General features: G+C 37.7%; 1 protein-coding gene across 1 annotated transcript; it reads right to left on the bottom strand.

Annotated features, from left to right (window-relative positions):
- On the bottom strand, nt 1-27332 carry LOC133634822 (retinol dehydrogenase 8-like). Its single transcript, XM_062027452.1, has 4 exons — nt 26986-27332; nt 4806-4967; nt 1812-1991; nt 1-98 (listed from the first exon to the last, which is right to left on the bottom strand). The coding sequence occupies exons 1-4, from the start codon at nt 27089-27091 to the stop codon at nt 1-3; spliced, it is 546 nt and encodes a 181-aa protein (XP_061883436.1). The 5' UTR covers nt 27092-27332.
- Nucleotides 27333-27811: the final 479 nt, after the last annotated feature.

Raw genomic sequence — 27811 nt, 5'->3', positions numbered from 1 at the left:
TTACCTGACGTTGAACTTCATGAGCTGCACCGCCATGCTCTCACAGAAGCCCTCCATGGCGAACTTGGAGGCGGTGTAAACGTCATTGAAGACCACCCCTGGTGCAGGAACAGGAACAAGGGGGGGGCGGGGGGGGGAGGACAACATTTGATCTTTTTGAACTGAATTAATTGGCGTTAGTTAGCATCATTTGACAGCAGGCATCACTTGTTGTATTTTTGTTTTGTTCATTTCCACCTTTTAGAGTGGTTAACTTCTTTTTACACTTGCATGACAGTTAAAGGCCTACTGAAAGCCACTACTAGCGACCACGCAGTCTGATAGTTTATATATCAATGATGAAATCTTAACATTGCAACACATGCCAATACGGCCGGGTTAACTTATTAAGTGACATTTAAAACTTCCCGGGAAATATCCGGCTGAAACGTCGCGGTATGATGACGTATGCGCGTGACGAAGTCCGAGTAACGGAAGTTATGGTACCCCGTAGAATCCTATACAAAAAGCTCTGTTTTCATTTCATAATTCCACAGTATTTTGGACATCTTTTGCAATTTTTTTAATGAACAATGAAGGCTGCAAAGAAGACAGCTGTAGGTGGGATCGGTGTATTAGCTGCGGACTACAGCAACACAACCAGGAGGACTTTGTTGGAGCGCTAGCCGCGCTAGCCGCCGACCTCACCTTGACTTCCTACGTCTCCGGGCCGCCAAACGCATCGGGTGAAGTCCTTCGTCCTTCTGCCGATCGCTGGAACGCAGGTGAGCACGGGTGTTGATGAGTAGATGAGGGCTGGCTGGCATAGGTGGAGAGCTAATGTTTTTAGCATAGCTCTGTGCGGTCCCGTTGCTAAGTTGCTAAGTTAGCTTCAATGGCGTCGTTAGCACAGCATTGTTAACCTTCGCCAGCCTGGAAAGCATTAACCGTGTATTTACATGTCCACGGTTTAATAGTATTGTTGATTTTCTATCTATCCTTCCTTCTATCCTTTATTTTTTTGTTTCTATATGCAGTTAAAGCACGATGCTATCACGTTAGCTCGTAGCTAAAGCATTTCGCCGATGTATTGTCGTGGAGATAAAAGGCACCGAATGTCCATTTTGCGTTCTCGACTCTCATTTTCAAGAGGATATAGTATCCCAGGTGGTTTAAAATACAAATCTGTGATCTACAATAGAAAAAGGAGAGAGTGTAGAATCCAATGAGCCAGCTTGTACCTAAGTTACGGTCAGAGCGAAAAAAGATACGTCCTGCACTGCACTCTAGTCCTTCACTGTAACGTTCCTCATCCACGAATCTTTCATCCTCGCTCAAATTAATGGGGTAATCGTCGCTTTCTCGGTCCGAATCTCTCTCGCTCCATTGTAAACAACGGGGAATTGTGAGGAATACTAGCTCCTGTGACGTCACGCTACTTCCGGTACAGGCAAGGCTTTTTTTTATCAGCGAGCAAAAGTTGCGAACTTTATCGTCGATTTTCTCTATTAAATCCTTTCAGCAAAAATATGGCAATATCGCAAAATGATCAAGTATGACACATAGAATGGATCTGCTATTCCCGTTTAAATAAAAAAAAATCATTTCAGTAGGCCTTTAAAAATGTTGCATGTCTAGTGGGGAAAAAATGTACCGGCCCCTAGACACATTTTTCTTTCTCTAAATTTGGACCTCCGAGTCAAAATAATTGCCCAGGCCTGATTTAGGAAAATGGCATTAAGATTATGAAGCTCATAAATGCATCACAACATATCAAAGCCGTTCCCAGACAGCATGCAAGAAGGAAGTTTCCGGCGACGTCGTCGTCTTACCCTGAAGACCCATGACGCTGCTCATGACCACGATGTGTCCCGAGCGCCTCTTCTTCATGTCGGGCATCACCTCCTTGATCATGCGCACCACGCCGAAGAAGTTGGTCTCGAACACCCGCTTCATCTCGTCGATGCTGATGCTCTCCACGGGGCCCAGCAGGCCCACGCCGGCGTTGTTGACTGCGAGGGTGACATGTGTCGCTTTTACCACCAGAGGTCAGTGTGCGGCAACAACAACAACAGGAGAGAAGTGTGACACAACAGCAGGCTTTGGCAAATAGGCCTTGTGGAGTAATTAGGTGAAAGTGGACTTTGATCGAGATGCAAGCAGGTTTTTTTTCAAAGTCTCAGCACATGACCTCAAATAATGACGTGTTGTTTAGTGTGTCACAAGCACTAATGCTTACTGTGGGGGTTTAGTTACTCAACATATTTACCATGGTGTACAGTCATCGCTTGTTTATCGCTTTTTATTGCTAACCCAATTTCCGCCAAATCAAATATTTCAATAAAAATACTTGCCTATGGCCTTCTAAATACGGGTTTTAACATGCTGAGAGCCCTCTGGAGCCGTGTCTTTCAACCACTGTGTGAGATACAGTCTGGTGTGCCGTGGGAGATTACCTAATTTCACCCATTTGGGTTAAAAATTATTTTTTGCAAACCAGTAATTATAGTCTGCAAATGATGTGTTGTTGTTGAGTGCAGAGCTAGGCAGAGTAACCATGTAATACTCTTCCATATCAGTAGGCGGCAGCCGGTAGCTAATTGCTCTGTAGATGTCGGAAACAGCGGGAGGCAGGGTGCAGGTAAAAAGGTGACAAATGCTTAAACCAAAAATAAACAAAAGGTGAGTGTCCCTAACAAAAGGCATTGAAGCTTAGGGAAGGCTATGCAGAACGAAACTAAAACTGAACTGGCTACAAAGTCAACAAAAACAGAATGCTGGACGACAGCAAAGACTTACTGTGGAGCAAAGACGGCGTCCACAATGTACGACCGGACATGACATGACAATCCGTGTAATACTCTTCCATATCAGTAGGTGGCAGCCGGTAGCTAATGACTTTGTAGATGTGGGAAACAGCAAGCCTCCGAATTTGGGAGATGATGGGGGGAGGGGGGTTTTGTGGTAGCGGCGGTAAATAGTAATCTAACGCGTTATTTTTTATATTCAGTAACTCAATTACCGTTACTACATGATGCGTTACTGCGTAATTTTACCTTATTTTTTATGTAGTATCGGCTAGAAACCGAGAAGATCTGAGTGTGTTTTATTGGAGCGCTGCGGAAGAGGCGCGCCGCACGCTGTCTTTGTGTATGTGTGTGTGTGTGGGAGGGGGCGTGTCTGTGTTTACCAGCAAGACATGGCGAAGCCCGAAGCAGAGTTTCTTAACATGGAGATATTCTCACTACTTTTCTTTTGTCGACCACAAAGAAAAGAACATTTTAGTTAAAGGCCTACTGAAATGAATTTTTTTTATTTAAACGGGGATAGCAGATCTATTCTATGTGTCATACTTGATCATTTCGCGATATTGCCATATTTTTGCTGAAAGGATTTAGTATAGAACAACGACGATAAAGATTGCAACTTTTGGTATCTGATAAAAAAAAGGCTTGCCCCTACCGGAAGTAGCGTGACGTAGTCAGTTGAACATATACGCAAAGTTCCCTATTGTTTACAATGATGGCCGCATGAAGTGAGAGAGATTCGGACCGAGAAAGCGACAATTTCCCCATTAATTTGAGCGAGGATGAAAGATTTGTGGATGAGGAAAGTGCAAGTGAAGGACTAGTGGGGAGTTGAAGCTATTCAGATAGGGAAGATGCTGTGAGAGCCGGGGGTGACCTGATAATTCAGCTGGGAATGACTACAACAGTAAATAAACACAAGACATATATATACTCTATTAGCCACAACACAACCAGGCTTATATTTAATATGCCACAAATTAATCCTGCATAAAAACACCTGCGTGTTTGTTATGCTAGCTCCTAGCTCCTCTGCTAGCTCCTAGCTCCATAGAACACGCCAATACAATTCAAACACCTGATCAACACACACAATCACTCAGCCCAAAAGACCGTTCACCTAACCCAAGGTTCATAAAGCTTATATATTTTAAAAAAGTTACGTACATACGCAAAAAAAAGTTGCGCACATACGGTCAAGCGATCAAATGTTTAGAAGCCAAAGCTGCATACTGACAGTAGCACGTCTGCGTCTTTGTCATCCAAATCAAAGTAATCCTGGTAAGAGTCTGTGTTGTCCCAGTTCTCTACAGGCGTCTGTGTATCGAAGTCAAAAGTCCTCCTGGTTAGAGTCTCTGTTATCCGAGTTCTTCCATCTTGACTGCATCCTTCGGGAATGTAAACAAAGAAGCGCCGGCTGTGTACTGTTGTTGCTGACTACGTTCGAAAAATACGTCCATTTCGCACCGACAACTTTCTTCTTTGCTTGCTCAGCTTCCTTCTCCATAATGCAATGAACATGATTGCAACAGATTCACGAACACAGATGTCCAGAATACTGTGGAATTATGAAATGAAAACAGAGCTTTTTCGTATTGGCTTCAATGTGGAAGGCATACCCGTGTTCGCCGGGCTACGTCACGCGCATACGTCATCCTCAGAGGCGTTTCGAACCGGAATTTTAGCGGCAAATTTAAAATGTCACTTTATAAGTTAACCCGGCCGTATTGGCATGTGTTATAATGTTAAGATTTCATCATTGATATATAAACTATCAGACTGCGTGGTCGGTAGTAGTGGCTTTCAGTAGGCCTTTAAATGTAAGTTGTGTCTTGGATCAAAGATCCTATCCTAGCAATTCAAATCTGCTGAAACAGCTGCAAAAGCTACTTTATTGATTCCTTTTGCGCCTAAACATACAATATTTCACTAATAAGGCAAAAGAATGGATTGTATGTACCTTCTCTGGGGCCAAAAAAAGGAATGTTAATATGCTACAAAAAGTCCTACTTCACTCACTTAAGATATCAATATGGCGGTCCTTAATGTTGTCCACGCACTGCTTGACCGATTCGTTGCTGCACACGTCGAGCGGGAGCAACACCAGGTTCTTCCCGTAGGCGTCGCCCGCCGCCTCCACCAGCTTGCTCTTCTTCTTCAGGTCCCGCATGGTGGCGACGACTACAAGGAGAGAACACACGGGTCATATTGTCAGATGCTCCTCACGAGGACAGTCGCAGGTCCCATTAGATCTCGTTAGCTGGTGTAGAAAGGAGATAAGACCCCAGAGACCTCAGAGACCATTGACATGTGACTTCCTCAACACACACAAACAGTCTCAAAGTCAGCCGGGCGGGTCAAAGGTCCAGCGCCGGCGACGCCTCGCGGGACACAGAGCTGATTCCCTTTGAACTTAACACGCCGTGAGCTGACACAATGATTAGTGACGGTGTGGGTCAGCCCAGGTAAACATGTCATGTTGACATTGGAGCGCTGATACTTGCTGGACTTTAGTACCGTACATGGAACATCTCCCTTCTAGCCCCCCGGACTTAAAGATCTCAGGACATACTTAGGAAATCAACACATTTGAAAAGAAGGACCAAAAATGTTGTTATTATACACTGTTTATTTACCTTATCAGCTGCGTATCAGGCATATTTGGTAACTACATGACTGCAAGCTGATCAATCACTCAATCAATGTTTACTTACCGTATTTTTCGGACTATAAGTCGCAGTTTTTTTCATAGTTTGGCCGGCGGGTGCGACTTATACTCAGGAGCGACTTATGTGTGAAATGATTAACACATTAGCGTAAAATATCAAATAATATTATTTATCTCATTCACGTAAGAGACTAGACGTATAAGATTTCATGGGATTTAGCGATTAGGAGTGACAGATTGTTTGGTAACCAAGAGCTACTTCTTGGGTAGTGATTAATGCGAAGGGCTACCAGTTTGATACACACTTAAATAAATTGCCAGAAATAGCCAATTTGCTCAATTTACCTTTTAACTCTATGTTATTATTAATAATTAATGATATTTACTCTTAATTGAACGGTTTAAAAGAGGAGAAAACACGAAATAAAATGACAATTAAATTTTGAAACATCAATTTCGACTCTTTAAAATTCAAAATTCAACCGAAAAAAAGAAGAGAAAAACTAGCTAATTCGAATCTTTTTGAAAAAAATTTAAAAAATAATTTATGGAACATCATTAGTAATTTTTCCTGATTAAGATTAATTTTAGAATTTTGATGACATGTTTTAAATAGGTTAAAATCCAATCTGCACTTTGTTAGAATATATAACAAATTGGACCAAGCTATATTTCTAACAAAGACAAATCGTAATTTTTTCTAGATTTTCCAGAACAAAAATTTTTAAAGAAATTAAAAAGACTTTGAAATAAGATTTAAATTTGATTCTACGGATTTTCTAGCTTTGCCAGAATATTTTTTTTTGAATTTTAATCATAATAAGTTTGAAGAAATATTTCACAAATATTCTTCGTCGAAAAAACAGAAGCTAAAATGAAAAATTAAATTAAAATGTATTTATTATTCTTTACAATAAAAAAGATACATTTACTTGAACATAGATTTAAATTGTCAGGAAAGAAGAGGAAGGAATTTAATAGGTAAAAAGGTATATGTGTTTAAAAATCCTAAAATCATTTTTAAGGTTGTATTTTTTCTCTAAAATTGTCTTTCTGAAAGTTATAAGAAGCAAAGTAAAAAAATTAATGAATTTATTTAAACAAGTGAAGACCAAGTCTTTAAAATATTTTCTTGGATTTTCAAATTCTATTTGAGTTTTGTCTCTCTTAGAATTAAAAATGTCGGGCAAAGCGAGACCAGCTTGCTAGTAAATAAATACAATTTAAAAAATCGAGGCAGCTCACTGGTAAGTGCTGCTATTTGAGCTATTTTTAGAACAGGCCAGCGGGCTACTCATCTGGTCCTTACGGGCTACCTGGTGCCCGCGGGCACCACGTTGGTGACCCCTGACGTATAGCATGTTCTATATGTTATAGTTATTTGAATGACAAAATCAGTATTTTGTGTCGTTTTTTTTGAGAAAATGAAAGGATTTTAAGTGCGCCTTATAGTCCGAAAAATACGGTAATTGTAGTGCAAGGAACTCTACTGCATTTGACGACCCTACTATAATACAATAAAACCATGTGATTTATTCTGGCCAATCAACAAAGACTGGTTACGATAACAACAAAGACATATTTGATCATTTAAAACAGTATTTTGTGTAGTTTTTTTGAGAAAATGAAAGGATTTTAAGTGCGCCTTATAGTCGGAAAAATACGGTAATTGTTTGTAGTGCAAGGAACCCTACTGCATTTGACGACCCTACTATAATACAATAAAACCATGTGATTTATCCTGGCCAATCAACAAAGACCGGTTACGATAACAACAAAGACATATTTGATCATTTAAAACAGTATTTTGTGTCGTTTTTTTTGAGAAAATGAAAGGATTTGAAGTGCGCCTTATAGTCGGAAAAATACGGTAATTGTTCGTAGTGCAAGGAACCCTACTGCATTTGACGACCCTACAAAAAACTAATACAATAAAACCATGTGATTTATTCTGGCCAATCAACAAACACCGGTTACGGTAACAACAAAGACATATTTGATCATTTTTAAAACAGTATTTTGTGTCGTTTTTTTGAGAAAATGAAAGGATTTGAAGTGCGCCTTATAGTCGGAAAAATACGGTAATTGTTTATAGTGCAAGGAACCCTACTCCATTTGACAACCCTACAAAAAAATAATACAATAAAACCATGTGATTTATTCTGGCCAATCAACAAAGACCGGTTACGATAACAACAAAGACATATTTGATCATTTAAAACAGTATTTTGTGTCATTTTTTCGAGAAAATGAATGGATTTTAAGTGCGCCTTATAGTTTGAAAAATACGGTAATTGTTTGTAGTGCAAGGAACCCTGCTGCATTTGACGACCCTACTATAATACAATAAAACCATATGATTTATTCTGGCCAATCAACAGAGACCGGTTACAATAACAACAAAGACATATTTGATCATTTAAAACAGTATTTTGTGTCATTTTTTTGAGAAAATGAAAGGATTTGAAGTGCGCCTTATAGTCGGAAAAATACGGTAATTGTTTGTAGTGCAAGGAACCCTACCGCATTTGACGACCCTACAAAAAAATAATACAATAAAACCATGTGATTTATTCTGGCCAATCAACAAAGACCGGTTACGATAACAACAAAGACATATTTGATCATTTAAAACAGTATTTTGTGTCATTTTTTCGAGAAAATGAATGGATTTTAAGTGCGCCTTATAGTTTGAAAAATACGGTAATTGTTTGTAGTGCAAGGAACCCTGCTGCATTTGACGACCCTACTATAATACAATAAAACCATATGATTTATTCTGGCCAATCAACAGAGACCGGTTACAATAACAACAAAGACATATTTGATCATTTAAAACAGTATTTTGTGTCATTTTTTTGAGAAAATGAAAGGATTTGAAGTGCGCCTTATAGTCGGAAAAATACGGTAATTGTTTGTAGTGCAAGGAACCCTACCGCATTTGACGACCCTACAAAAAACTAATACAATAAAACTATGTGATTTATTCTGGCCAATCAACAAAGAGCGGTTACAATAACAACAAAGACATATTTGATCATTTAAAACAGTATTTTGTGTAGTTTTTTTTGAGAAAATGAAAGGATTTTTTAAGTGCGCCTTATAGTCCAAAAAATACGGTAATTGTTTGTAGTGCAAGGAACCCTGCTGCATTTGACGACCCTACTATAATACAATAAAACCATGTGATTTATTCTGGCCAATCAACAAAGACCGGTTACGATAACAACAAAGACATATTTGATCATTTTTAAAACAGTATTTTGTGTCGTTTTTTTGAGAAAATGAAAGGATTTGAAGTGCGCCTTATAGTCCGAAAAATACGGTAATTATTTATAGTGCAAGGAACCCTACTGCATTTGACGACCCTACAAAAAACTAATACAATAAAACCATGTGATTTATTCTGGCCAATCAACAAAGACCGGTTACGATAACAACAAAGACATATTTGATCATTTAAAACAGTATTTTGTGTCGTTTTTTTTGAGAAAATGAAAGGATTTGAAGTGCGCCTTATAGTCCGAAAAATACGGTCTTGTTGTTTATTGTTCATTTATCATTATTTATAGTCAATACACATCTTTGTACACCTTGTAAAAATAATTATAATACATTATTCCGTTGTATCCAATTACTGTATGAACGTACTTCAATTGCATTGTGTCAGTTGTGTCTTTTATGCACACACTCAGGCTCCAATAACCAAATCTTCTTGGGGTGGCCAAGAGTAAAACAGTAAACCCTTGTTTATCACAAACAAACTGTGGAAGGACCAATTGGTTCCGGGCCTGGCAGCGCAAAAGGAATTTCCGTCAAGTAGGGATTATAAATGGAGTATTTTAATAGTTAAAGCGTAAAAAAAACAGTTTTTTTTTAACACAACTTTAACTTATCACCTTTAGAGGCCTGCAAACATTGAAGTACTATGACGACTGTATCACAATACTCAGGCCTAGTGTGTTGCACCAGTAATAATCAAACAATGACGACTGTATCACAATACTCAGGCCTAGTGTGTTGCACCAGTAATATTCAAACAATGACGACTGTATCACAATACTCAGGCCTAGTGTGTTGCACCAGTAATATTCAAACAATGACGACTGTATTACAATACTCAGGCCTAGTGTGTTGCACCAGTAATAATCAGTACACAAAAAGCCTGTAAACAACTGTACAAGTGGCAGGTGTTACACTACAGGAAGTATCACAACATTTCAAAGCACATGCCGAGGTACAGTAGATACTGTACATCTGCTGGATGATGACCACTTCAAATTCATCAAATGCAGCTACTGCCACATTAGGGGATTACATCAGGGGGTCGCCTACAGCCACAGTTGCTAAAGCTAATGTTTTTTTGGTTCGTTTTTTTTTTTTAAAGGTGCTATATGGGGAACTTGGTGGATGTCGTGTCACAGTATGACATCTAAGAGGGGCCCGAAGCAGAATTGTATTTGGACCCCCTCTTCCCCTCTGCCCATTATAACAATATTTGGCGCTTTTTTTATTTATGTGAAACCATTTTTTCCAGCACTTTTTGCCCTTTTTTTTTTGATATTTCAGTGTTTCCCATAAACTGCCAAGATACCTGTGGCGGTGGGGGCGTGGCTATGGGCGTGGTCACCATGACATCATCGAGTAATTTGCATAATTTACTACAATGATATGATTTTCTCTAAAAAGGCTAAAAAAATGTATACTTACTAATTAATAATAACAGTTTTGTTTTAAACGTCCATCCATCCATTTTACAATATAATTACAACACTTTATGTACATATTTATATACAGATTTGAACAATAAGTTATTCACTGAAATATATTTATTAATTGTGGTTCTTACAAAAAATATATCTTATAAAAATATGAAAGCTAAAATGTCTCTTAAACATCTGCCCCTTTAATTAGTGCATACTAAATAATTTAACTTTAGCCTACTACTACAACCATATTATTTACCTTTTTATAAATAGTTGATTTATATAGGCTAGTAAGGTTACTAGCCTATATAAATCAACTATTTATAAATACACATTAGTAGGCTAAATGAACCTCTTTAACATATTATTTACCAGCAACATAAAGTGAAACAGAGGCAGAGGTGTCCTGCCACAGTCAGTAACAAATAAACAGAAAACAGTAGTGGTCAAATACAAATAAGGCAACAAGAGAAGTATCCTACACTTCTCTTTTGTAAAGTAAATCTGAACAGCCTATATGGGCATCTACATCAACTATATGACTTGCCTGAGAAGCTGGACAGGACACACACAAAAAAAAAAAAAAAAAAAAAAAATTAAAAAATGTTTTTTTTAATTCTTTCGTGGCGGGCCGCCACAAATAAATGAATGTGTGGGAAACACTGCATTTACAGTAATGCACTGTAAAAAAAAAAAAAAAAAAAAAAAAAGACCGTAGATTTTATGGTTAAATCCTGGCAGATCAGTTGGCAGAAAAAAAAACAACAAACATAAATTTTACAGTAAAATTCTGACGGCTGAGCTGCCAGGTTTTGTTTTACCGTAAAATGTACAGTGTGTAAGAACTATTTAATGGGAAATAAATTGTTCAGTCATGTATGTCCAGAGTCGGGACCCGGGGTGGACCGCTCGCCTGTGCATCGGTTGGGAACATCTCTGCGCTGCTGACCCGTCTCCGCTCGAGATGGTCTCCTGCTGGCCCCACTATGGACTGGACTTTCACTATTTTGTTGGATCCACTATGGACTGGACTCTTACTGTTATGTTAGATCCACTATGGACTGGACTCTCACACTATTATGCTAGATCCACTACGGACTGGACTCTCACACTATTTTGCTAGATCCACTATTGACTGGACTCTCACACTATTATGTTAGATCCACTATGGACTGGACTCTCACTATTATGTTAGATCCACTATGGACTGGACTCTCTCACTATTATGTTAGATCCACTATGGACTGGACTCTCTCACTATTATGTTAGATCCACTATGGACTGGACTCTCACTATTATGTTAGATCCACTATGGACTGGACTCTCACTATTATGTTAGATCCACTATGAACTGGACTCTCACACTTTTATGTTAGACCCACTATGGACTGGACTCTCACCATTATGTTAGATCCACTATGGACTGGACTCTCACTATTATGTTAGATCCACTATGGACTGGACTCTCACTATTATGTTAGATCCACAATGGACTGGACTCTCACACTATTATGCTAGATCCACTACGGACTGGACTCTCACACTATTATGTTAGATCCACTATGAACTGGACTCTCACTATTATGTTAGATCCACTATGGACTGGACCCTCACTATTATGTTAGATCCACTATGGACTGGACTATCACTATTATGTTAGATCCACTATGAACTGGACTCTCACACTATTATGTTAGATCCACTACGGACTGGACTCTCACGATTATGTTAGATCCACTATGGACTGGACTCTTACTATTATGTTAGACCCACTATGGACTGGACTCTCACTATTATGTTAGATCCACTATGGACTGGACTCTCACTATTATGTTAGATCCACTATGGACTGGACTCTTACACTATTATGTTAGATCCACTATGGACTGGACTCTCACTATTATGTTAGATCCACTATGGACTGGACTCTCACTATTATGTTAGATCCACTATGGACTGGACTCTCACACTATTATGTTAGATCCACTATGGACTGGACTCTCACTATTATGTTAGATCCACTATGGACTGGACTCTCACACTATTATGTTAGATCCACCATGGACTGGACTCTCATAATATTATGTTAGATCCACTATGGACTGGACTCTCACTATTATGTTAGATCCACTATGGACTGGACTCTCATAATATTATGTTAGATCCACTATGGACTGGACTCTCACTATTATGTTAGATCCACTATGGACTGGACTCTCACTATTATGTTAGATCCACTATGGACTGGACTCCCACTATTATGTTAGATCCACTATGGACTGGACTGGGGGGGTGTCACTCACATCTGCAGTCCTCTCCAAGGTTTCTCATAGTCATTCACATTGACATACCACAGGGTTGTGAGTTTTTCCTTGCCCTTATGCGGGATCTGAACCGAGGATGCTTCTTTCAGTCCTTAATTCATGAATTGGCATTTGACATTCACCCCCCCACACAGACCGTGGGTCCTATATTTGGGCGTACAGGGAGAGTGGCGTGCTATGTGGGTTATACGATAGCGAGGTGCACACCGTGCGAGTCCTCCAATGTGTTCGCCGCTACAGATGACACACAAAGCGCCAACCATTTGCAAGTCTGCGGAGCAGCAGAAAGAAACGCATGTTTGGGCTAAGGAGCGAACAAGAGAGCCATTGTTCTCCCGAGTTGCGCCAGCAGGAATTACTGTTGGGTCGCTTGAACATTCTTGAAGGAACCACAGAGCGTTCCATACACAACACTTAATGCTTCTTCGGGCTTGGCGACTAATGCAATATTTAATCTGCTTCTCCTAAAGGTTCTTAAGAAAAGATTGGGTCACCTTCACTGATCATAGGTTTAAAAAACGGCACCTAAGGGAACCATGGCTTCTGTGGTACTCCGAAAATACAATTAATGATAATCTTACTTTCGCAGCATTTGTGGTTGAATGTAATTATATACAGTATTATCCACGACCTCGCTGACTGTACATGTAAGTAGTGTAGTGGATTGTCCGAAGCTTAAAGGCCTACTGAAAGCCACTACTAGCGACCACGCAGTCTGATAGTTTATATATCAATGATGAAATCTTAACATTATAACACATGCCAATACGGCCGGGTTAACTTATAAAGTGACATTTTAAATTTGCCGCTAAACTTCCGGTTCGAAACGCCTCTGAGGATGACGTATGCGCGTGACGTAGCCCGGGGAACACGGGTATGCCTTCCACATTGAAGCCAATACGAAAAAGCTCTGTTTTCATTTCATAATTCCACAGTATTCTGGACATCTGTGTTCGTGAATCTGTTCCAATCATGTTCATTGCATTATGGAGAAGGAAGCTGAGCAAGCAAAGAAGAAAGTTGTCGGTGCGAAATGGACGTATTTTTCGAACGTAGTCAGCCACAACAGTACACAGCCGGCGCTTCTTTGTTTACATTCCCGAAAGATGCAGTCAAGATGGAAGAACTCGGATAACAGAGACTCTAACCAGGAGGACTTTTGACTTCGATACACAGACGCCTGTAGAGAACTGGGACAACACAGACTCTTACCAGGATTACTTTGATTTGGATGACAAAGACGCAGACGTGCTACTGTGAGTATGCAGCTTTGGCTTCTAAACATTTGATCGCTTGACCGTATGTGCGCAACTTTTTTTTGCGTATGTACGTAACTTTTTTAAAATATATAAGCTTTATGAACCTTGGGTTAGGTGAACGGTCTTTTGGGCTGAGTGATTGTGTGTGTTGATCAGGTGTTTGAATTGTATTGGCGTGTTCTATGGAGCTAGGAGCTAGCATAGGAGCTAGGAGCTAGCATAACACGTACCGTACCGTACGTGCGCGTCACGTACGTAACTTTTTAAAAATATATAAGCTTTATGAACCTTGGGTTAGGTGAACGGTCTTTTGGGCTGAGTGATTGTGTGTGTTGATCAGGTGTTTGAATTGTATTGGTGTGTTCTATGGAGCTAGGAGCTAGCAGAGGAGCTAGGAGCTAGCATAACAAACACGCAGGTGTTTTTATGCAGGATTAATTTGTGGCATGTTAAATATAAGCCTGGTTGTGTTGTGGCTAATAGAGTATATATATGTCTTGTGTTTATTTACTGTTGTAGTCATTCCCAGCTGAATATCAGGTCACCCCCGGCTCTCACAGCATCTTCCCTATCTGAATAGCTTCAACTCCCCACTAGCCCTTCACTTGCACTTTACTCATCCACAAATCTTTCATCCTCGCTCAAATTAATGGGGAAATTGTCGCTTTCTCGGTCCGAATCTCTCTCACTTCATGCGGCCATCATTGTAAACAATAGGGAACTTTGCGTATATGTTCAACTGACTACGTCACGCTACTTCCGGTAGGGGCAAGCCTTTTTTTTATCAGATACCAAAAGTTGCAATCTTTATCGTCGTTGTTCTATACTAAATCCTTTCAGCAAAAATATGGCAATATCGCGAAATGATCAAGTATGACACATAGAATAGATCTGCTATCCCCGTTTAAATAAAAAAAAATCATTTCAGTAGGCCTTTAAACAGGCAACAAAAGTAGTTTAGTACAACAAATTTATTTACCCATTATCGGAAGTGCAGGTTGAATGGAGTTGGCCGTGCAGACAGACCACATGTCACTCCGGAGCAAACAAGACACACACAAGCCAAAATCACTGTCGAGTTCCGGTCCTCTGCCATTTTTTATATGTCTTTTGTGCGTCATTGTTTGTTATCTAAATGCGTCAATGTCTTGTTGTTTTTCCTATCTGTTCCATAACAACTCGAATCCTTTAGACCAGGGGTGTCAAACTCATTTTAGATCGGGGGCCACATGGAGAAAAATCTACTCCCAAGTGGGCCGGACTGGTAAAATCATGGCACGATAACTTAAAAAAATAAATAAAGACAACTTCAGATTGTTTTCTTTGTCTAAAAATAGAACAAGCACATTCTGAAATTGTACAAATAATATTTATGTTGGATTTTTTTTTTTTTACAATTACCTGTTGCGGTTAATAGTATATATACTTTATTTGTCGTTATTTATATTTTCTGAATAAATTATGTGATAATGTTCATCAGTTGGTGTTAATTTTCAATCTATCAAGATAAACATTTTATCAAAATCAAATTAAAGTATGTTATTTATGTAGTTTGATCATTTTCCTCCACTGATGTACTAACATTATTTGGTTTATTTTGTACATATGTAGCATCATCTACAAAGATACAAATAATTGCTATTGCGACATCCAGTGGACACATTTAGAACAGCAGTTTCTTTCATTCAAAAATTTCAGGTTAATTTTTATACTTAGCAAACTCATCCCGCGGGCCGGATAAAACCTGTTCGCGGGCCTGATCCGGCCCTCGGGCCGTACGTCTGACACCGCTGCTTTAGACAGTCAACACATTCTGTAGACAGGTTGGCACGACTTAATATTCACTTTTGTCCCACCACTGGTCCATTCAATGGCACAAAAGACAAGAGAATTGAAAATGAGCGGACATTCTTAAAAGACAAGAAATATAGGTCAAAAGGTCAGAAATTCTACGACAGTAGCAATTATAATTCCTTTAGAAAAGGTTGCTCAACCAAAATACGCCGGTCAAAGATCCTCTATAAGCACAGAAGTGCTTTGCTGTTTTTAAGAAATCCACCTTAGCTAGTAAAAGATATTAGGTACAAGAAGTACTCTGTTATGGAATGTTCTTTTTTTAAAGGCCTACTGAAAGCCACTACTAGCGACCACGCAGTCTGATAGACTTAGACTTAGACAAACTTTAATGATCCACAAGGGAAATTGTTCAACACAGTAGCTCAGTTACAATGATAGTTTATATATCAATGATGAAATCTTAACATTGCAACACATGCCAATACGGCCGGGTTAACTTATAAAGTGCCATTTTAAATTTCCCGCCACACTTCCGGTTCAAAACGCCTTTGGAGGATGACGTATGCGCGTAACGTAGCCAGTTTAACACGGGTATGGCTCCCCCATTGAAGCAATACGAAATAGCTCTGTTTTCATCTCATCATTCCACAATATTCTGGACATCTGTGTTGGCGAATCTGTTGCAATTTGTTCATTGCATTACGGAGAAAGAAGCTGAGCAAGCAAAGAAGAAAGTCGGTGCGAAGCGGAGTATTTTTGCGAGGGAAGTCAGCAACACAACACGGTCGGTGTTTCATTGTTTACATTCCCGAAAGATGCGGTCGAGATCGAAGAACTCGGACAACAGAGACTCTTACCAGGAGGACTTTGACTTTGTTAACAGGCGCAGACGCGATACCGTGAGTACGCTTCCAAACATTTGATCGCTTGCTATAACTAGCTTGAGCTAGGAGCTAGGAGCTAGCATAACAAACACCTAGGTGTTTGTTTTGCGGGATTAATTTGTGGCATATAAAATATAAGCCTGGTTGTGTTGTGGCTAATAGAGTATATATATGTCTTGTGTTTATTTACTGTTGTAGTCATTCCCAGCTGAATATCAGGTCCCACCCGCGCGCTTACAAACATTTGATCGCTTGCCCGTACGTGCGTGTCATGTACGTAACTTTGGTTAAATATATAAGCTTTATGAACCTTGGGTTAGGTCAGGGGTCGGCAACACAAAATGTTGAAAGAGCCATTTTGGACCAAAATTACAAAAACAAATCTGTCTGGAGCCGCAAAAAATTAAAAGCCATATTACATGTGTCATGAGATATACATTTAATTAAGAGGACTTAAAGGAAACTAAATGAGCTCAAATATAGCTACAAATGAGGCATAATGATGCAATATGTACATATCGCTAGCCTAAGTAGCATGTTAGCATCGATTAGCTTGCAGTCATGCAGTGACCAAATATGTCTGATTAGCACTCCACACAAGTCAATAACATCAACAAAACTCACCTTTGTGCATTAATGCACAACGTTAAAAGTGTGGTGGACAAAATGAGACAGAAAAAGAAGTAGCATAAAACACGTCCTAGAAAGTCGGAGAAAGTTATACATGGAAACAAACTATACGGTGAGTTCAAGGACCGCCAAAATTAGTAGGACAAAACGGCGCTCGCCAAATACTCGAATCAGTGAAGCATGTTTAATATAAACAGTGTGCTTTATAACAATTGGGGAGGTTTGTGTCATGTTTGTCCTCTACAAAAACCATACTAAAACAAAAAAATAGATTTTTTTCCCCTCATCTTTTTCCAGTCTTCATACATTTTTGAAAAATGTCCAGAGAGCCACTAGGGCGGCGCTAAAGAGCTGCATGCGGCTCTAGAGCTGCGTGTTGCCGACCCCCGGGTTAGGTGAACGGTCCTTTGGGCTGAGTGAGTGTGTGTGTTGTGCAGGTGTTTGAATTGTATTGGCTGGTTATATATACGGGATCCCGTCCATATTACCCGCTCGAGCTATAACTAGCTCGAGCTAGTAGCTAGTAGCTAGGAGCTAGCATAACAAACACCTAGGTGTTTTTATGCAGGATTAATTTGTGGCATATTAAATATAAGCCTGGTTGTGTTGTGGCTAATAGAGTATATATATGTCTTGTGTTTATTTACTGTTGTAGTCATTCCCAGCTGAATATCAGGTCACCCCCGGCTCTCACAGCATCTTCCCTATCTGAATAGCTTCAACTCCCCACTAGCCCTTCACTTGCACTTTACTCATCCACAAATCTTTCATCCTCGCTCAAATTAATGGGGAAATTGTCGCTTTCTCGGTCCGAATCTCTCTCACTTCATGCGGCCATCATTGTAAACAATAGGGAACTTTGCGTATATGTTCAACTGACTACGTCACGCTACTTCCGGTAGGTGCAAGCCTTTTTTATCAGATACCAAAAGTTGCGATCTTTATCGTCGTTGTTCTATACTAAATCCTTTCAGCAAAAATATGGCAATATCGCGAAATGATCAAGTATGACACATAGAATAGATCTGCTATCCCCGTTTAAATAAAAAAAATTCATTTCAGTAGGCCTTTAAGCTACCTAAAGAAATAGATGTGCTGTAGAATCAGTATCGATTTTATGATTACTGTTCAGAACTTCTTTAAAATGCAGTACAGGCCAAAAGTTTGGACACACCTTCTCCTCATTCAATCTTTATTTTCATGAATTCATTCATTCATTTCATTCTCATTTTCAAGAGGATATAGTATCCGAGGTGGTTTAAAATACAAATCCGTGATCCACAATAGAAAAAGGAGAAAGTGTGGAATCCAATGAGACCTTTTACCTAAGTTACGGTCAGAGCGAAAAAAGATACGTCCTGCACTGCACTCTAGTCCTTCACTCTCACGTTCCTCATCCACCAACCTTTCATCCTGGCTCAAATTAATGGGGTAATCGTCGCTTTCTCGGTCCGAATCACTCTCGCTGCTGGTGTAAACAATGGGGAAATGTGAGGAGCCTTTCAACCTGTGACGTCACGCTACTTCCGCTACAGGCAAGGCTTTTTTTTTATCAGCGACCAAAAGTTGCGAACTTTATCGTCGATGTTCTCTACTAAATCCTTTCAGCAAAAATATGGCAATATCGCGAAATGATCAAGTATGACACATAGAATGGATCTGCTATCCCCGTTTAAATAAAAACAAATCATTTCAGTAGGCCTTTAAGAAATCCACCTTAGCTAGTAAAAGATATTATCTGTTATGGAATGTTCTTTTTTTAAGCAACCTAAAAACATAGATGTGCTGTAGAATCAGTATCGATTTTATGATTACTGTTCAGAACTTCTTTAAAATGCCGTACAGGCCAAAAGTTTGGACACACCTTCTCCTCATTCAATCTTTATTTCCATGACTATTTACATTGTAGATTGTCACATCAAAACTATGAATGAACACATGTGGAGTTATGTACTTAAACAAAAAAAAAAGGTGAAATAACTGAAAACATGTTTTATATTCTGGTTTCTTCAAAATAGCCAACCTTTGCTCCGATTACTGCTTTGCACACTCTTGGCATTCTCTCCATGGGCTTCAAGGGGTGGTCACCCCCTTCACAGGTGAGCTTCAAGTGCAAAGCAGTAATCAGAGCAAAGGGTGGCTATTTTGAAGAAACTAGAATTTAAAACATGTTTTCAGTTATTTCACCTTTTTGTGTGAAGTACATAACTCCATGTGTGTTCATTCATAGTTTTGATGCCTTCAGTGACAATCTAAAATGTTATTTACGTTTATAAAATGATGTAGAACGTCTTAATGTTTTGCCCTATTTTGCCCAGGTCTGTCTTAAAGTAAAAAAAAGTTAAAGTACCAATGATTGTCACACACACACACACACTAGGTGTGGTGAAATTACCCTCTGCGTTTGACCATCCCCTTGTTCCACCCCCCCTGGGAGGTGAGGGGAGCAGTGAGCAGCAGTGCCCGGGAATCATTTTTTGGTGATTTAACCCCCAATTCCAACCCTTGATGCTGAGTGCCAAGCAGGGAGGTAATGGCTCCCATTTTTTATAGATTTGGTATGACTCGGCCGGGGTTTGAACTCATGACCTACCGATCTCAGGGCGGACACAATGTCCGGTAGAGTTCTAAAGAAATTTATGACAGACCACCTTGAAAAAACGGAATTTAATTTTACAGGTTTTTTTTTACTGAATGGGACACCCAAAATGTACATGAAAATAAAGAAAGTGGGATTTACAATATTAACTATGAACAATAAAACACTGAATATTAACAACATATGAACATCACTCCTCTTTTACGTGGGATTTACAATATTAACTATGAACACTAAAACACTGAATATTAACAACATATGAACATCGTCCCTCTTTTACGTGGGATTTACAATATTAACTATGAACAATAAAACACTGAATATTAACAACATATGACATCGCTCCTCTTTTACGTGGGATTTACAATATTAATTATGAACGATAAAACACTGAATATTAACAACATATGAACATCGCTCCTCTTTTACGTGGGGTTTACAATATTAACTATGAACAATAAAACACTGAATATTAACAACATATGACATCGCTCCTCTTTTATGTGGGATTTACAATATTAACTATGAACAATAAAACACTGAATATTAACAACATATGAACATCGCTCCTCTTTTACGTGGGATTTACAATATTAACTATGAACAATAAAACACTGAATATAAACAACGTATGTATATCGCCCCTCTTTTACGTACGATTTACAACATTAACTGAACAATAAAACACTGAATATTAACAACATATGAACATCGCCCCTCTTTTATGTGAGATTTACAATATTAACTATGAACAATAAAACACTGAATATTAACAACATATGTACATCGCCCCTCTTTTACGCATGATTTACAATATTAACTATGAACAATAAAACACTGAATATTAACAACATATGACATCGCCCCTCTTTTACGTGAGATTTACAATATTAATTATTAACAATAAAACACTGAATATCAACAACATATGAACATCGCTCCTCTTTTACGTGGTATTTACAATATTAACTATGAACACAAAAACACTGAATATTAACAACATATGAACATCGCCCCTCTTTTACGTGAGATTTACAATATTAATTATGAACAATAAAACACTGAATATTAACAACATATGAACATCGCCCCTCTTTTACGTGGGATTTACAATATTAACTATGAACAATAAAACACTGAATATCAACAACGTATGAACATTGCTCCTCTTTTACTTCTCAGACCAGCTCTTTGATAGTTGTGTATATTTTACAATCAAGCAAAACACAACAAAAATGTAACAAAGTGATATATTATCACTTTACGCAGACATTTGTCTGAAAACAAACCCCGCCCACTCTGCTTTGTTCCTGGTCAATTACCGTAATAACTCCTATAACACCCGAAAGCGCAGATTTCGACCATTAAAATACTTTCTATAGATCAAGACTTACGGCCATTTAAAAACAGCACTGCACATCATAATGGCGGCTACAGTTTTGAGGTTAAAGATGTAAAAAAAATGATATAGAACGTCCGGCGGGCCGGATTGAAAATCTTAACGGGCCGTGTTTTGCCCAGGTCTGTCTTAGTGCAGATGCCCGTAGTCTCCACTTTAATGAAGAGATGTCAAGTTTGAATGCTTGACACCTCACCTCCAAAGTCAACAGGGATGAGCCCGCCGCCGCCTCCCCTCAAGCCTCCCAAAGGAGAGGAGGGTGTCCCTGAACCTCCAGCTTGTACATGTCCCCAACTTTGTCCCCCTCCCTCTTTTCAGCAGCGGCTCAAGGGCCCGGCCACCGCGGGTCCATTAGACACGCCACTAAACCGGAGCGGGCGGTCCGCACACAATGGGGCCGCGATAAAAGGGGGTCTTTGTGCGTGGAGAAGTCACTTGAAAGAGAAGTGACAAGGCTCCTTTTATCACGTAAAAGTGGCCTTTCTCATGATAATCCAACCAGGAGACGGGGGCCTGATCCCCGACCCAGGAAAGGGACATCAGTACAGTGAGCTTCAGCGGTTAAAGCGGGACCCCCAAAAAAAGTCAACACGGACCGTCAACACACCGACTGCTCAGTGGCTTAGCGGTTAGAGCAGGGGTGTCCAAACTTTTTCCACTGAGGGCCGCACACTAAAAAATCAAAGCACGCGGGGGCCATTTTGATATTTTTTCATTTTAAAACCAACACAATATACACTTTTTTTTTTTTTAACCTTTGGGGCTCCCTCAAGTTAGGTCCGAGGCACCCAGAAGGGTTTCAGTCTTAAAAGGTTAAAAATAAGTCATATTTTTATTTTTTCAATTAAACGCTTGAATCTCTAATTCAACTTCAGATATATATATATATATATATATATATATATATATATATATATATATATATATATATATATATATATATATATATATATATATATATATATATATATATATATATATATATATATATATATATATATATATATATATATATATATATATATAAATATAAATTAATCTATTTATTCTTATTATTGTGTGAATGCTCCAAAGCATTCAAACATATGGTTTTCTACACCAAAATGCATGTATTTATTATTGTATGAATGTTCCAAAGCATTCACACATGGTTTTCTACACCAAAATTCATCTATGTATTATTATTGTGTGAATGCTCCAAAGCATTCAAACATATGGTTTTCTACACCAAAATTCATCTATTTATTCTTATTATTGCGTGAATATATATATATATATATATATATATATATATATATATATATATATAATATGTATTATATATATATATATATATATATATATATATATATATATATATATATATATATATATATATATATATATATATATATATATATGTATATATATATATAATAAATACATAAATTAAAAAAATAAAATAAAATATATATATATATATATTTTTTGGAACAAATAAAAAAAAAAACAAATATATATATATATTTTTTTTATTTTTTATTTTTTTTTATTTTTTTTTAATTAAAATTTTTTTTTTTTTTAAATAAATAAATTAAAATTTAAAAAAAAAAATATATATATATATATTTTATTTTATTTTATTTTATTTATTTTTTTATTTATGTATTTATTTTATTTTATTTTTTATTTTTTTTTACATTTTATGAGCTTTTTGTAAAAACCCTATTTTGGGGGGTAAAAATACAAAATATACAATGTTTTTCCCCAAAAAGATTTTCAAAGTGGAATATTTGATGTGAAGTAATTGGATCCCTAAATAGGTCAATAATCCATAGCAAAATTGATTTGAATTTATTATTATTTTAATTTTTTTTTTAGCAAAGACAGGTGTTTTTAATTCCACTAAAATTCTTGGGGATCTAAAAGTGCTCCACTCATAAAAAGGTCATGCTTTTTTTTTTATACATTCAACACTTAAATGTGTATATCAGCTTCAAATAATCTATAGTGTAATTAGTTTAGTATATTTATAATAACAATCAATATAATAATTAGTATAATTAGCATTAGTATATAATTAGTATGTATTTTTTTAAATAATTATCATATTTTTCATGTTTTTTTGTTTGTTGTAATTATGTCCTTTTTGTCCTTGAATCAGTCAATAATTCATAGCAACATTGATTTTGATTCATTATTTTTTGAGAAATTATTTAAACAAATGGTGTTATTAGAGTCAACAATGCAACTTTTTCTCGTTGCATTTCACCTATTTGCTCTTTTATTCAACTTTTTAATGTTTTTTTTAACATTTTTTTAGTATTTCTAGAATGATGTGCCGCGGGCCGGTAAAACATTAGCTGCGGGCCGGAAATGGCTCCCGGGCCACACTTTGGACACCCCTGGGTTAGAGGGTCCACCCTGAGACCGGTAGGTCGTCAGTTCAAACCCCGGCCGAGTCATACCAAAAACTATAAAAATGGGAGCCATTACCTCCCTGCTTGGCACTCAGCATCAAGGGTTGGAATTGGGGGGTGAATCACCAAAAATGATTCCCGGGCGTGGACGTGGCTGCTGCTCACTGCTCCCCTCACCTCCCAGGGGGGTGAACAAGGGGATGGGTCAAATACAGATGATAATTTCACCACACCTTAGTGTGTGTGTGTGACAATCATTGGTACTTTAAGTAAAGAGGGCCCACTTCAATGTTAACACTGAATTAGTAATCTTACTCTTGATATATTGATATAAGCAGCAACCTGACGGTTCCTGGTTCGATCCCCAGCTTCTACCAACCTCGTCACTGTGTGAATGCTCCAAAGCATTCACACACATTTTATTGTGTGAATGCTCCAAAGCATTCACACATATGGTTTTCTGCACACAATTTAATCTATTTATTGTGTGAACGCTACAAAGCTTTTACACACATGGTTTTCTACACCAAAATTAATCTATTTATTATTATTGTGTGAATGCTCCAAAGCATTCAAACATATGGTTTTCTACACCAACATTCATCTATTTATTATTATTGTGTGAATGCTTTGGAGCATTCACACACATGGTTTTCTACACCAAAATGTATCTACTTATAATTGTTATTGTGTGAATGCTCCAAAGCATTCAAGCATGGTTTTCTACACCAAAATTTATCTATTTATTATTATTGAACTTATTGTGTGAATGCTCCATAGCATTCACACATATGGTTTTCTACACCAAAATTAATCTATTTATTCTTATTATTGTGTGAATGCTCCAAAGCATTCAAACATATGGTTTTCTACACCAAAATGCATGTATTTATTATTGTGTGAATGCTCCAAAGCATTCCCACATATGGTTTTCTACACCAAAATTCATCTATTTATTATTATTCCACTTATTGTGTTAAAGCTCCAAAGCATTTACACATATGGTTTTCTACACCAAAATTAATCTATTTATTGTGTGAATGCTCCAAAGAATTCACACACATTTTATTGTGTGAATGCTCCAAAGCATTCACACATATGGTTTTCTGCACACAATTTAATCTATTTATTGTGTGAACGCTACAAAGCATTCACACACATGGTTTTCTACACCAAAATGTATCTACTTATAATTCTTATTGTGTGAATGCTCCAAAGCATTCAAGCATGGTTTTCTACACCAAAATTAATCTATTTATTATTATTGAACTTATTGTGTGAATGCTCCATAGCATTCAAACATATGGTTTTCTACACCAAAATTAATCTATTTATTCTTATTATTGTGTGAATGCTCCAAAGCATTCAAACATATGGTTTTCTACACCAAAATGCATGTATTTATTATTGTATGAATGTTCCAAAGCATTCACACATGGTTTTCTACACCAAAATTCATCTATTTATTATTATTGTGTGAATGCTCCAAAGCATTCAAACATGGTTTTCTACACCAAAATTCATCTATTTATTCTTATTATTGCGTGAATGCTCCAAAGCATTCACACATATGGTTTTCTACACCAAAATTAATCTATTTATTGTGTGAATGCTCCAAAGAATTCACACACACATATGGTTTTCTGCACACGATTTAATCTATTTATTGTGTGAATGCTCCAAAGCATTCACACATATGGTTTTCTACACCAAAATTAATCTATTTATTCTTATTATTGCGTGAATGCTCCAAAGCATTCAAACATATGGTTTTCTACACCAAAATTCATCTATTTATTATTATTCAAATTATTGTGTGAATGCTCCAAAGCATTTACAAATATGGTTTTCTACACCAAAATTCATCTATTTATTCTTATTATTGTGTGAATGCTCCAAAGCATTCAAACATATGGTTTTCTACACCAAAATTCATGTATTTATTATTATTCAACTTATTGTGTGAATGCTCCATAGCATTCACACATATGGTTTTCTACACCAAAATTAATCTATTTATTCTTATTATTGTGTGAATGCTCCAAAGCATTCAAACATATGGTTTTCTACACCAAAATGCATGTATTTATTATTGTATGAATGTTCCAAAGCATTCACACATGGTTTTCTACACCAAAATTCATCTATTTATTATTATTGTGTGAATGCTCCAAAGCATTCACACATATGGTTTTCTACACCAAAATGAATCTATTTATTCTTATTATTGTGTGAATGCTCCAAAGCATTCACACATATGGTTTTCTACACCAAAATTCATCTATTTATTCTTATTATTGTGTGAATGCTCCAAAGCATTCAAACATATGGTTTTCTACACCAAAATTCATCTATTTATTATTATTCAACTTATTGTGTGAATGCTCCATAGCATTCACACACATGGTTTTCTACACCAAAATTCATCTATTTATTCTTATTATTGTGTGAATGCTCCAAAGCATTCACACATATGGTTTTCTACACCAAAATTCATCTATTTATTCTTATTATTGTGTGAATGCTCCAAAGCATTCAAACATATGGTTTTCTACACCAAAATTCATCTATTTATTATTATTCAACTTATTGTGTGAATGCTCCATAGCATTCACACACATGGTTTTCTACACCAAAATTCATCTATTTATTCTTATTATTGTGTGAATGCTCCAAAGCATTCAAACATATGGTTTTCTACACCAAAATGCATGTATTTATTATTGTATGAATGTTCCAAAGCATTCACACATGGTTTTCTACACCAAAATTCATCTATTTATTATTATTGTGTGAATGCTCCAAAGCATTCACACATATGGTTTTCTACACCAAAATTCATGTATTTATTATTGTGTGAATGCTCCAAAGCATTCAAACATATGGTTTTCTACACCAAAATTCATCTATTTATTCTTATTATTGGGTGAATGCTCCAAAGCATTCAAACATATGGTTTTCTACACCAAAATTCATCTATTTATTCTTATTATTGTGTGAATGCTCCAAAGCATTCAAACATATGGTTTTCTACACCAAAATTCATGTATTTATTATTATTCAACTTATTGTGTGAATGCTTTGGAGCATTCACACATATGGTTTTCTCAGCCAGCGTTTGTGGGTCTGATGGACCCGTTGCATTTTGTGGCTTTTAATGCCTCACAATCAAACACTTTTATGTTAAGATACTGAACAGATGTTTATCGGGATAAGGTAAACATCTGTTCAGTAACAACAATATGAACATCACCCAAGGGTTAAAAATGGGAGCTATTACCTCCCTGCTTGGCACTCAGCATCAAGGGTTGGAATTGGGGGTTAAATCACCAAAAAAGATTCCAGAGCGCGGCCGCCGCTGCTGCTCACTGCTCCCCTCACCTCGCAGGGGGTGAACAAGGGGATGGGTCAAAAGCAGAGGGTAATTTCACCACACCTTAGTGTGTGTGTGACAATCATTGGTACTTTAACTTTTTAACTTTAGTGTCCCATGAAGCCCGCTGAGAAAAAGGGGGTAAATATAGAAAAGTTTACCATGGTAACGCTTCTTCTCATCCTTGGCCAGCGTGACGGCGATTCGCAGGCCGATGCCGGAGGAGCAGCCGGTGATCAGCACCACTTTCTGCCCGCCGTCCGCCATGATGAGTGCGGGGTGGGACGCCTCGGCTCCTCCGGACGTCTCCGCTCTCCGCTGCTTCGGCTGCGGGGCTAAAAGCGGATCACCGCGGCGGCCATGTGAGCGTCCTTATGCGGTCACATGCTCCCTCCTGAGCCCCCCCCCCTTCTCCCTTTTTACACACTTTTTTTTATTTTTTTTAAATGGAGTTAAGTCCTCCGAGGGGAAAGCAGCGCGTGGCCATTTCCACGCAACGTGACACTTTGAACACTCGTGTTGTTGTTTTGGATCCCGCACTTCCGGTTTACCACACGTCCACTTTCGCAAGCCGCTTAGCTTTAAGTTGTCTTTCGTGGAATTACACGTCGTAAAGATGTGTGTAAACGGCGGGGAAAACACGTTAAAATGATGAAATATACAATATTTACACTGTGTAACTTGTACTAACGTGCTGCCTTGACGTATGCTGCCATCTTCTGGTGAACAAGTGTAGCACACACTATTGTGTACTGTCAATAATTCAATCACTCTAATTAGACTTACACTTCCTTTTATTGTGTGAATGCTTTGGAGCATATGGAAAACATATGGTTTTCTACACCAAAATTCATCTATTTATTCTTATTATTGCGTGAATGCTTCACATATGGTTTTCTACACCAAAATGAATCTATTTATTATTGTGTGAATGCTCCAAAGCATTCACACATATGGTTTTCCACACCAAAATTCATCTATTTATTC

Source organism: Entelurus aequoreus, linkage group LG19 (genome assembly GCF_033978785.1).
Source record: "Entelurus aequoreus isolate RoL-2023_Sb linkage group LG19, RoL_Eaeq_v1.1, whole genome shotgun sequence".
Taxonomy (NCBI): Eukaryota; Metazoa; Chordata; class Actinopteri; order Syngnathiformes; family Syngnathidae; genus Entelurus; species Entelurus aequoreus.
Note: the sequence above shows the minus strand (reverse complement) of the source record. Positions and strands in the feature narration are given on the sequence as shown.

Coding starts and splice junctions, on each gene's coding strand:
- LOC133634822 (XM_062027452.1), bottom strand. CDS start 27,091: ATGGCGGACGGCGGGCAGAAAGTGGTGCTGATCACCGGCTGCTCCTCC. Junction 1,992..4,805: donor CCGCCATATTGATATCTTAA/GTGAGTGAAGTA, acceptor TCACCCTCGCAG/TCAACAACGCCGGCGTGGGC. Junction 99..1,811: donor CAGCGTCATGGGTCTTCAGG/GTAAGACGACGA, acceptor TTCCTGCACCAG/GGGTGGTCTTCAATGACGTT.